The following is a 12,254-nucleotide window of genomic DNA, read 5'->3' on the forward strand; positions in this document are numbered from 1 at the left end:
AAGAGGACAGGAGGGAGGCAATGCATTGGGTAAGACTGTGACTGGCAAGGTTTAACCAGTGCACTTTTTATTTTGGATTTACATGTAGATTTCTTACACTAGCTTGACTGTACAGTGTCAGTGACACTTCCTAGAGTATAATATTTGTGGAATTTCCCCTTACCTCCACTCTCTATGAGCACGTCCAAAAGTTCATCCATCTGCTGACTTCGGGTCAGTTGCTGTAACAGTAATAAAGAGTGATTCTTTTGGTAATTTAAACAGCAGTTTAATAATTTAAAAAGTTAGCCAATTATATATAGGATTTTAAACTGAAAATATATGCATAAGCTTTCAAGCAGTATACTGGTTACGTCTACCTTCAAAAAAATTTTCTTCAACTGAAAGAGCAGTCTACATCAAACTTGGGAAAGGGTGGAAAGTTTAGTGGAAAGGGCAGTGAATAAAGCGATGGATGGAAAGAAGAGGTGAAACACAAGTGATGGTCTTGAAGAGACACAAAAGGTAAGACACGGGTGAAAAGCTGAATTAGAGCAACGCCAAAAGGTAAAATCTAATCTCTGGCCAGCCATCTCTACTGAATTTTAGTACGGATTTGAGTTTACCTGCTTGACTGCATCCTCATAGCATGGGGGCTGTCTTATGTCAGATGCATCTGAATCTGAGCTACTGAAGGCACGGGGAGAGACTTGGCTCTTTTGGGCAACATGCCGAGGAGATGGTAAAACTGACATCTATATGAGAAATAAGTGAAAGTGACATTAGCATATAATAGGGGCGCGTACCCAGTGTGAGTGTTGCAGTTAAAAAGAAATATCAGGCCCTGATGTTTGAATGATCTCATCACATTAAATATTGAACTAAAAAAATGGGTTGGCGTTGGGTCCTTGTACAGGAAAAGTCACCGACGTGAAGGAATGTGTGATGAAAACAGATATGGAGATTTGACAAGACTGACAATGAACCTCACAGCAAAAGAGAACTAAGAGACAGATCACAAATGAACAGAAAAGAGGAAAACAGTTACAGTCAGGTCCATAAATATTTGGACAATGACACAATTTTCAGCATTTCTACTCTGCATGCCACCACAATGGATTTGAAGTGAAACAATCGAGATGTGTTTTAAGTGCAGACTGTCAGCTTTAATTTGAGGCTATTTACATCCAAATCAGGTGAATGGCATAGGAATTACGACACATTTTATATGTGCCCTCCACCTTTTAAAGGGACCAAAAGTAATTGGAGAAACTACCATAATCATAAATCAAACTGTCGCTTTTAATAATTGGCTGCAAATCAGCCTGAAGTCTGGAACCCATAGACATCACCAGATGCTGGGTTTGGTCCCTGGTGAAGCTCTTCCAGGCCTCTATTGCTGCTGTCTTCAGTTCCTGTTTGTTCTTGGAGCATTTTCCCTTCAGTTTTGTCTTCAGCAAGTGAAATGCATGCTCAGTTGGATTCAGGTCAGGTGATCGACTTGGGCATTGCAGGACATTCCACTTCTTTGCCTTAAACAACTCTATGGTTGCTTTTGAAGTTTGCTTTAGGTCATTGTCCATCTGCACCATGAAGCACCATCCAAGGAGTTCTGAAGCATGAGCTGATAATATTGGCTGAAGCACTTCAGAATTCATCTTGCTGCTTTCATCAGCAGTCACATCATCAATAAAAACAAGAGAACCAGTTCCATTGGCAGCCATACATGCCCACGCCATTATACTACTACCACCATGCTTCATTGATGAGGTGGTATGCTTTGGATCTTGACCAGTTCCTTCCCCTCGCTAGACTCTTTTCTTCCCATCATTCTGGTACAAATTGATCTTTGTCTCATCTGTCCATAAGGTATTGTTCCAGAACTGCTCAGGCTCTTCTGGATGATTTTTGGCAAACTTTAATCTGGTCTTTCTGTTTTTGAGGCTCACCAGTGGTTTACACTTTGTGGTAAACCCTCTGTATCCACTCAGGTGAAGTGTTCTCTTAATTGTTGACTTTGACACAAATACACCTACCTCCTGGAGAGTGTTCTTGATCTGGATCCATCTAATTTGAAGGGGTTTTTCTTGACCAGGGAAAGGATTCTTCTGTCATCCGCCACACTTGTTTTCTGTGGATTTTTTTGATTTTTCAGGCTAATGACGGCTTGCTTCGCTGATAGTGACAGTTCTTTGGACTTCATATTGAGAGCTGACCTCACCAGATTTCAAGTACCACACTTGAAATTAACCCTAGACCTTTTATCTGCTCATTGTAAATGAAACAATGAGAGAATGCACACACCTGGCCATGGAACAGCTGAGCAGCCAATTGTCAAATTGCCTTTGGTCCCTTGAAAGGGTGGAGGGCACATATATAATGTGTACCTACCCATTAACCTGATTTGGATGTAAATACCATCAAATTAAAGCTGAGTCTGCACTTAAAGCGCATCTTTATTGTTTCACTTCAAATCCATTGTGATGGCGTACAGAGCTGAAATGCTGAAAATTGTGTCAATGTCCAAATATTGATGGACCTGACTGTATGTGACAGTGAGGTGATTTAAGTGAAGTACACAAGGCTGACATGACAACACTCTAAATACTCATAATGCTGGCAGGTTTACCTTTGGTTGCATATTCTGGCTCTCAGCCTTGGTAGAACTACTGTGGTTTATGCCACAATCAGTTGAACTGGGGAAGACTCCCTGAACGCTTCTTTGGTCTGAAGGATAAGAGCAGTTAATTGGTTGGCTGCCGCTCTTCTGCTGCATCTGTGGTCAGCCAACAGAAAGTAAAGATGTGTGTTAGAAATTTGAGAAGTATGATTTTCAAAGATATAAAAATTGACAAATCATCAAGCTACTTGTGTTTTCAGGCAGCTAGCACATGACATTCTCCAGTCTGGATTGAAATGATTCAACAAATATTCAATGGGCTGCCATATTTGGTACACACATTCATGGCCCACAGATGAAGACTCCTACTGATTTTGGTATATCTGGGCTCACACTGCCTTTTTGCTTTTTATATACACACTAGGCTCTGGATGGACTGATTGTTGTCTGTCAAATCAGGCAACATTACCATTATTTGAAAAGAAATGATGCAACAATCCCATACAGTCACAGTTTAATTAAATTTTTTTAAAAAAACTTTGATATAACATCACATATGTTTTGGTGTGTGTTTTCGACAGAGCAGCTAAACAAGGTGCTTCGACACAAAGCGTTCTACCTGCATGTTGCGTGGCCTGTTGTTGCCCTGGGTGTGGGGGAGACTGCAGCCATCTCTTCCCAGTGGAGGAGAAAGCAGGTAGGGGTTGTTCGGAGATGAAGGCTGGGGGCTGCCCGAAGGTTTTCCAATAGGAGAGTCTTGTGGTGAGCATTGTGGGCTGAGGAAGGCAGACATAGTGGAGGGACTGCTAGAGGAAGGGCCTGTGTCCATACATTGTGGACCACCGGGACCCCCCATATTGGCCATAGGAGTGTTGCAGTGCCCCATATCCTCCATGCAGCTGCCAGAAGGGCTCTTAAGCTGTTTGGGAGAGGACAGAGGGCAGCTGGAGGACATGGACATGGGCTCTTGTTTTATTGTCACACCAAAGAAATGGCCTATCATTGCCGGAGTCTGCTGCTGGTGGTGCATGGAGGAGTCAGATGAAGGAGGGGCCGTGTCCTGTGTAGCTCCGTAGCAGCGTTTCCTCTTGTGGAGCTGCATCTTCAGCTCTTCAACCTAAAAAGCACAGTGGTAAACCTATCAAATGACTATTGATTTACAATATATTTAAGGTAGAAATAATAAAATCAGTGCCTCAGCTGCTTCAATTTTGGAGCTGATCATAGCTTACACTGGACTGAACTCAGCCACTGTTAATATTAATAACACACCTGAGCTTTTTCTACACTCAAAATAGCTACTGTAAAAACGATCTGAACATTTGAATGAATTGTGAGCAAGGAAGTCATTCACAATCACAAAACTCTACAAAAACATGGTCTTTTGCTGTCTTATTTCATGGTTTCGTGGTTGATAACCTCAGTATGAGCATCTTTAGACTGATACACTGATATTAAAGAGCAGTATTTCATCAGTCCCCCACCTGTCTCTGCTCCTGGTGCAGCTTCCATGTCAGTTCCTCAATCACCTTTTGCTTTTCCACCAGCATCTTATCCTTTTCAGCTTCCAGGCCATCCATACCCCCACCCTCCCCTGCTTTCTGTCCTCCCCTGCCCAGGTTGCCACCTCCTCCTCCTCCTCCTCCTCTTCCTCCGCCTCCTCCTCCCCCTCCCAGGCCATCCTCCATGCTGAGCTGAGCTGGGGATGGCTGCAGGACAAATTGTGTTGGTGAGGACATGGGCACATCGCTGAAGCTGTCGGGGAGCGAGCCGCTGAGGGAAAGCTCCGAGGAGGCTGGTGAGATTGGTGGGGTGGAGGAGGTACTGGGGTACGGGTAGTACCCTCCCTGCGACAGAGCGGTTGAGGATGACGGAGACTGGTAGGATGGCAGGGAACCTGTGGGCGTGACAGGGAAGGTCACAGTGGTGATGTCGGAGGATCCTGATGGTGAGGATCCTGCAGTGGAGTTCTTGAACGGTTGGAGTCGCTCGATGAGGGCAGTTTTAGTGCCTGAGACAGGCATGCCGCGAATACGTAGGTGCTGTCTGAGCTCTGAAACCTAACAAAGCAAAGACATAGTTAATGGATTAGATGCATTTGATAGACAGTGAAGATTGTCAACATAAAGTACATTCCATTAACACCTACTTTTAAGTCATCCAGATTAGCTGGCAAGGGCCCAGGTTTGACCGGTGAGCTGTTGCTTTGGTTAGGATAGGGGTTCTTCACTGGAGAGGATGAGTTACTGTTGGCTGAGCTCGACAGACCACTGGAACTACAAGCCGATAACTGCTCACTGGCTGCTCTGAAATGGAAGAATTGAAGTTGGTTGGTCACTTACAGCAGAAGTGAAAACACACACATATGAGCTAAAACATTCTGACCATGCACAGATGAACCAAATGTAGAATATTTTGTTACATCACATGTAAAGGTCTGGGATTGAGGGTGAACAGTCATTTCCTGTAGTTAGTGTTTTGGATGTTGTGAAAATGGACAGATTTTACAAAGGCAATGACTGGGCTGGAGCATTTTGGAAATGACAAATCATACAAACTATGAACTTCAAACCCTCAGAGGTCTTGTGGAGTACATGGCTCTGGAGGTTGGAGTTACATGTGCAGGATCAACAGTTTATTAGACATGTGTGCTCATAATGTTTTTGGTCATCAGCGTACTTGTCTTTCTAAAAAGACACCTTTTGCAAAGGATGTTAAGACCTATCTTATGGCTTCATTAATGAGTAAGAAATCTGTTGTCGTATAGATAAAACATTAAAATGAACAAAGACCTTCTCAACTGCCTCTTCAAAAGGCCTGTAGAGCACCTGTACCAACATCTAGATTCATTGTGTAGTGCTAAAACTACTATCATCATTTCAGTCAAAAAGCCATGATCAAGACAGTGTACCTTGTCAGGCTTAGTGTTGTGTTTATTACTTATTTTTGCTACCACCAAGTGGCCAAGATCAGTTAATGCAGATTTAACATTTTCACTGTGGATGTGACTGAGTAGTCTAAACACTGTTTATTCAAGACTTACCAACATTAATGACTGTAGATGGCTTAAATATTTTTTCTCCATTAAAAGATTGAGATACTCATGAATGTTTATTAATGTCTATATTTTAAACAGCAAAACAAATGCATTATCTGTTAGTTACATTACTCATGATTAATGACTACCATTTCAGTGCAAACTTCATTATTTGTTAAAAATTAGATACTCAGAGTTATTTAGTGATGAATTGCTACTGTTGTTACCCTTTTAATAATGCACTGATGAATGCCAGTGGGTTTTAAGCCTTGTGTTCAACACATACAAAATTTATAGTTCTTGGCCTCAATCTCAACTCGGGATCTAATTACTTGCCTGTTTCACAGCTTTTGACTATATACAGTGTTCATCGCCTTTTATGAAGTCTGTGTGGTATGATTTGGTCAGAAGGACCAGAACAAGGCTGTAGGTCAACTATTCATTTACTCTTAATGTGGAACTTCTTTTGTTACTTGCATCACAATACTTTACATCACTTGCAAACCATTCTTGGAGCTAAAACTACTGACTTTATATGGAGTAGATGCTAAGGAAATCTAACTCACTTGTTGGTACTAAATGGTTCTTGATTAAAGACTACTTGATCAGGTTGGTTCACTGTTTTTTTCCCATGACTTACTTGTGGCTGTGGGCCGGTGGGTGAGGCTGGTAGCTGAATGCAGGCTGCCTCTGCTGAACTTGGGCTTGCGTCTGTGGAGTGTGTGCGTGCTGCTGTTGCGACTGTTGTGTCTGTGAATGTGTATGAGCGTGTTTCTGCTGGCTGAGGATCTGCAGCTGCAGGAAGAGCTGTTGCTGCTGGAGGAGTCGAGCGTAGGCCGAGTCCATGGGTGGAGGGGACTTCTCTGCCTTCTGGTCCGGAGGAATGTACTGGTGGTACTTGAGCTTCTTCACTTTGGGCTTCACATCTTTGGGCTTCTTGTGTCGATTTTTGTCTGACGTCTTGGACTGTTAGGAGGAGGGAGGGTGAGATGGTCGAAACCAGACCTTTGGAAAAGTTGAAATTTGGGAAAGAGGAAAGACGGCAGTAGGTGAAAGGATTGGCTAACCTTGACAATAGCAGGAACTGGCAGTGGGGGAGTCGTCTGACTGTTGGCACCAGACAGCCCTTCATCCTGGCTTTGATCTGGTGGGTCTCTGGCTGTACCACCCTGGCCAAAAATAAAAACAAGATACATGTTTTTACACATTTTCAGAAAGTTCCTCATTGCTTAACCCTTTTCATCCTGGAGGTTCCTGTACTGGGACCAATCCACACCATATTTTTCGAATGGTGACACAGATGCCACATTCAGTAAAGAGGCTGCCATGTACTGCTATGACTAAAACAAATGCAACTTTGTGACATTCACTTCTGTAGCATCAAATTAGTTGTTGAAGCTGAGATGTGTGAACAACAGCTTTGATAACATTAGTGTGACTGACCTTTTTAAGACACAATTAAAAATGTCAAATATCAAACTTTCACACTGGTCTGGTGATGGAGAGACTGAGGGTTTTAGCGTTTCAAAATTCTCAAGTTCTCAAGTTTAAATTTTTCAAGTGGTCTCACACCTGTGGAGTTGTTGCTGTATGTTTTTCAAGTGGAAATGAACCAAAATATAGCTTAGGGCTTAAAGGGTTAAGTGATTTGCATGTCGATCCAGAACTACTCCAAACACGTACTCCTTTAAACTGTACATTTATAAAACCAGTATCTTTAAATATGGTCCTTCTAGGCGGTCAACGCTAATCCCTTTTTCTCAATTTTGTCATTCTGAATATGAGAAAAGTTCATTATTTATTTGATTAAAATTAGTCTGCAGTCACAACCTGAGAGGCTGTACAGCAGCATGAAAAAGTATTCATGCCTCTTCTTCACTTTATTCCTTTTTATAGATTTAATTAAAATGGACTAAAATTACTTTTTAGTCTACAGTAACTCATAATAATAAATGAATGAATGATAAGTCCAAACTGAGCTCTGATTCATTCTGTTTGCTTTGAGATATTTCTAGAACTTTTGGCAAATTCGACTGACTGGATATGAGTTACAAAGGCACACAGCAATGTATAGAACAGTTCACAGCGATAAAACATCGGCACGCTCACAGAGAAAACATACATGTAAATGATTAATGGGTAATATCTATCATGGTTGCTGACTTAGCTGGGCCAATAAGTACCACTTACTTTACGACCCAATTGCCCTCATTTTGCAGGAATTTAGTTGAACTTTAATTTCTGGCACTTATATTTCTACTCCACCATATTTCAATTTAAAACATTGTACCTTTTACTCCACTGCAGCAACCTGTCAGCCTATAGTGAGTGTATAAAATACAATGCATTTTCATCAAGTGATCTGTATTAGCCAGCAGTATATAAAATAGCACAGAAATGGCTCCACTGCACCCAGCTGTAACATTAGCATGCTTGCAGTTAATGCATCAATAATTTTAATCCAAAAGCAAAACAGTAAAACGGGTAATTCTACATAATTAATACATTTACTTCTGTACTTTACACACATTTTGAAGTTAATGCATTATTTTAATAGAATTTGAAATGACTGACTTTTATTTAGTTTACTTACTTGCTTACTGTGACATTATGGTGTTGTTATTTTAAGTACTTGAAGGTGAACCAAACAGTGTCAGCCTGAGTTACCAAGTGAATGGATCTCCAGAGTCAGTAGGATCCATGGGGATCCTTGAACGTCTGTACTAAATTTGATTGTATACTTGACTAGCTACAGATATACAAAGAACCATTTTATGGATCAAAACCAAGAATAATGAATTACTCCTTGGTAGATGCATTCTCAAATACTTTCCTTAGTGCTTCATTTGGCAAAGTTGTCTGTTTAGAAGCTAGGATTCACTCTTCTTTGTTTTACAGGGTGTCACTCCCATCGACAGAAACCTGGTGCCAAACACATACTTGGAAGTATATAATAAAAGTGAATAATTTTATTTACTTGAATATTATTGTTGACTCCGGCAGTGTTTTTGCTATCTTTGCCTTTATGAATGTCAGTCTGACTGGATCTGTTTTCTTCACCTGAAGCCTGCAGGGGAGATTGCTTTCAAGACAGTGAGTTTATAATCCAAATGGATTAATTGTCCCCAAAAATGCACATGAATTGATGTTTCCTCTGCAAAATATTTCAGAAAGCTCTAAACAAACCTTTCAGACTGAAACGATGCAGAGAGAGATGATGATTCAGTTGGAACATTTAAGAGGTACAAGTCTAAGAGATATAAACAACTGTGTTCTGGCACAAATTTCAGTCAAGTGACTGTTGGAATCAGGTCATCGTGAGTGACAGGTAAGCAGTGAGGATAAAACAGCAGCTGTGCCTGCAGGACGGCTCAGCCTGCAGGAATGTGACACCTGCCTAGTTCAACTCAGTCTAACGGTCAGTGGATACCAGAGGAGGGTGTGGTTCTCTCTGCTACCACAGGAGGGCAGCAGAGACAAAGCAGTGGCAGCTGCTGTTGGAGGTTCAACAAAGTCGGATTAAAAGACAGATGAAAGAAACAGAGCAGGCAGGGAAGGTTAGCGAGTGTTATTTTTACCTGACGTGGGCTGGTGAGGGCAGGTGAGGAGGAGGAGGAGGCCGTGCTGCCGACAGCCTCAGACGAAGGACAGGCCGAGCCCTGTGACTCATCACTGTGGTGCTGCTCTGGAGACAGACTCTCACTGCTGCTGTCCTCCTCAAAAGCATAGGAGTCTTCTTGCTTAGGGAACTTGCCATGGTTTACTGTAAGAAGAACAAAAGGCGAGACAGGTGGGGATGTCAACAAGGTAGTATGCATCACTTACACCCCATACACAACCTGGGTTTGAAAGGATATCTGGATAAGGGAGAATGTACGTAAATGAATTGGTAATTTCACACAGAATGCAATGGGAGTAGATCAGTCAGAGCGCATTTGGATGTGGTCAGGTTCACATTGTATTCATATTTCAGCAGATGTAGGCATAAATACACAAAGGACAAAATCCTCCCAGCAAACTGAAAGGTCACCTAACTCCAGAAAAATGCCCCAGGTAATGTCTTTATTGTTAGATGCATTGCCTCTTTGACCTTTGGTGCACCATGTACCTAACTTGCATGTTGAGATCTAATCAAATTAGGAACACAATCAAGATAACAAGAACATGTTTTAATACAGGATGTAAATGCAGAGATCAGTGGACTGGATGTTGGTGTCCAAACCCAGATCACATCTTAACACCAGGTGTAAATGTGGCACCAAACAAAACGGAGACAAGCAAGACTGAAAACAAAGCATGCTTCTATATGATAACTCCAGTTGGGGGCAGCTCATTTCACTTGTTTAGTCATGTGATAACAGCACCAGTCAAATACCCCCAAAACAGCTAACTGAAACAAGAAACAGCAGATATGAAACGTTTAATCTGTAATCAAAAATGAACGTAAAAGCACTCAGAAAATATCTAATAATCCTTCATCACACGTCTCTGTAGCTCAGTGTTTCTCAAATAGTGGGGCGCGCCCCCCTGGGGGGGGGGGCGCAGAGGCATGTCAGGGGGGACGCGGGCGACTGGGAAGAAAAGGTCCTTCAACACGGAACTAACTAGCTGAACTATTGTTTTAACGTCGGCCTGTTTTTCGCGGTGTCAAACAATACTGAAGTTGTGCTGACCCCATAGACTGTATATGCCATAGATATAAATAATAATAATAATAATGATCTTGTATATATATGTATGGTATATGCACTGGCCGTTCAGACTCCGAAGTACAGACTCCAGAGAACGGGAGAACGCATCGTTAATGTGCAGTCGAAACACCAGCGTACTCGATCACGTCACATACTCGGCTCATCTCCTCTGATTATTTTTACTAGCAATGTCAAACATACGGCCTGTGGGCCAAAACCGGCCCACCAGACGGTCCATTTCGGCCCGCGGGACGACTTTACAAATGATAAAAATTACAACAACATTAACTGTAAATTGCAAATTTGTAAAACGGTAAATTTAAAATAATTTCTAGAACTTGACAAGTTGTTCTGATCATGAAGTAAAAATACTAGATTGTTCAGTTCCAGATACCTGTGACTGAATGTTTTGTGTTTTTGTAGATAAACTGTTATCTGGCAGTTACAATGCATGTGTAAATGATGAACTGAGGCATAATAGGCTACTGTTGAAATTGAACTTGTTTTCCTTAAGAAATTTCAGGTTCATAATATTTTGTAAAAAGATAGTTCATTAAATGTGAACATTTTCAGAATGTACTTTTTTTGAACTAAAACAAAGGGGACTTGTGGTTATTTATAGGTTATTATGCTGTGATTTTACTGGTGGGGCCCACTGGAGATCAGATTGGGTTTATGTGGCCCCTAGACTAAAATGAGTTTAACACCCCTGATCTTTACTGTGAAAAACAACAAAATGGAATCAGATAAAATAACACAGCCCTGCATATTCATGTTTTCATAGTTTTTATATATATATATATATATATATATATATATATATATATATATATATATATATATATATATATATATATATATATATATATATATATATATACGCACAAAGTTATGGGGGGGGCACGAAAGTTTTTTGTCCTGCGAAGGGGGGCCCGACAGAAAAAATTTGAGAACCACTGCTGTAACCCGTGATGACAGCTTATAGCAGACTGACAGAGAATTTAATAATTTCATTAATTTTTGCTTCATCTTCCTCATAAGTTTGGCTAACCTGATGGATATTCATAACCTTGATGGCCACAAATACAAAAGTAAGTTCATAGCTTAACTATCAAGCAGCATTGGGCCCCAGGCCTTCAGCTGGACATGAGTTACCAGACACAATTAGTGTATGATAATTTAATGAAATACACATTTGCTTCTTTGTATTTCATGCACCACTAGAGCACATTACGAACTAACATGATAGCTGCCTAAAGGTGACAACATAAATCTAACAACCTAATCTTGAGGCTGCGTCTAGTCTGACTTTGATTTTAGAAATACTGAAGCCCCTAACCCATGTTTCTCTGATTGTATTAACATTGTAGTTGTGTTCCTTTGAATTGAGCAGTTCTTGCAGAGATCCTTTCAAAATCTGTTTCGAAACTCAAAAAACAAAACTGTGTTTAAAGTGATTGTCTCAGGACTATCATACTATATCATATGATATCATATCATATTATATATCATAATAGTTGTTTCAAACAATATGGTGCCAAAGTTGCAGTCTGGTTCCCAAGGTATCTTAAAATATTCATGAGGTGGTAGCTGCAGCCATCTCTCGCAATTAAAAACTTGTTTTAAAGCCCTTAAATTTACTTCATAATGTGCTTACAGATGTATTTTAGGAAAAACAGTGGGGGCCCATAACACTTTCGCTCCAGATCCCCTCATTGTTTAATCATGTCCTGCTATACATTGCATAAAGCATGAGTTATCCCGTTGCTTTTAAATGTGTATATATACATATATATATATATATATATATATATATATATATATATATATATATATATATATATATATATATATATATATATATAGCACTGCGTGTTTGTAAGGACTCGTTTATGAGCTGACTGCATGCATATCACAAACCGTTACA

At 40.7% G+C, this 12,254-nt stretch overlaps 1 protein-coding gene across 8 annotated transcripts in view; it reads right to left on the reverse strand.

Annotated features, from left to right (window-relative positions):
- Positions 1 to 12,254, reverse strand: part of myocd (myocardin) — a 40,128-nt gene that overhangs the window by 4,330 nt on the left and 23,544 nt on the right. For 6 of the 8 annotated variants that reach the window (XM_055004788.1, XM_023276187.3, XM_023276186.3 and 3 more), the window contains 9 exons: positions 9,215 to 9,399; positions 6,704 to 6,805; positions 6,277 to 6,602; positions 4,749 to 4,905; positions 4,084 to 4,659; positions 3,219 to 3,716; positions 2,609 to 2,755; positions 606 to 734; positions 164 to 221 (listed from right to left, as the gene is read on the reverse strand). In XM_055004788.1, coding sequence (XP_054860763.1) covers positions 164 to 221; positions 606 to 734; positions 2,609 to 2,755; positions 3,219 to 3,716; positions 4,084 to 4,659; positions 4,749 to 4,905; positions 6,277 to 6,602; positions 6,704 to 6,805; positions 9,215 to 9,399 — 2,178 coding nt within the window. The remainder of the gene's footprint in view (positions 1 to 163; positions 222 to 605; positions 735 to 2,608; positions 2,756 to 3,218; positions 3,717 to 4,083; positions 4,660 to 4,748; positions 4,906 to 6,276; positions 6,603 to 6,703; positions 6,806 to 9,214; positions 9,400 to 12,254) is intronic. The other 2 variants (XM_055004792.1, XM_055004789.1) reach the window with 1 other exon arrangement.

Source organism: Amphiprion ocellaris, chromosome 18, assembly GCF_022539595.1.
Source record: "Amphiprion ocellaris isolate individual 3 ecotype Okinawa chromosome 18, ASM2253959v1, whole genome shotgun sequence".
NCBI lineage: Eukaryota > Metazoa > Chordata > Actinopteri > Pomacentridae > Amphiprion > Amphiprion ocellaris.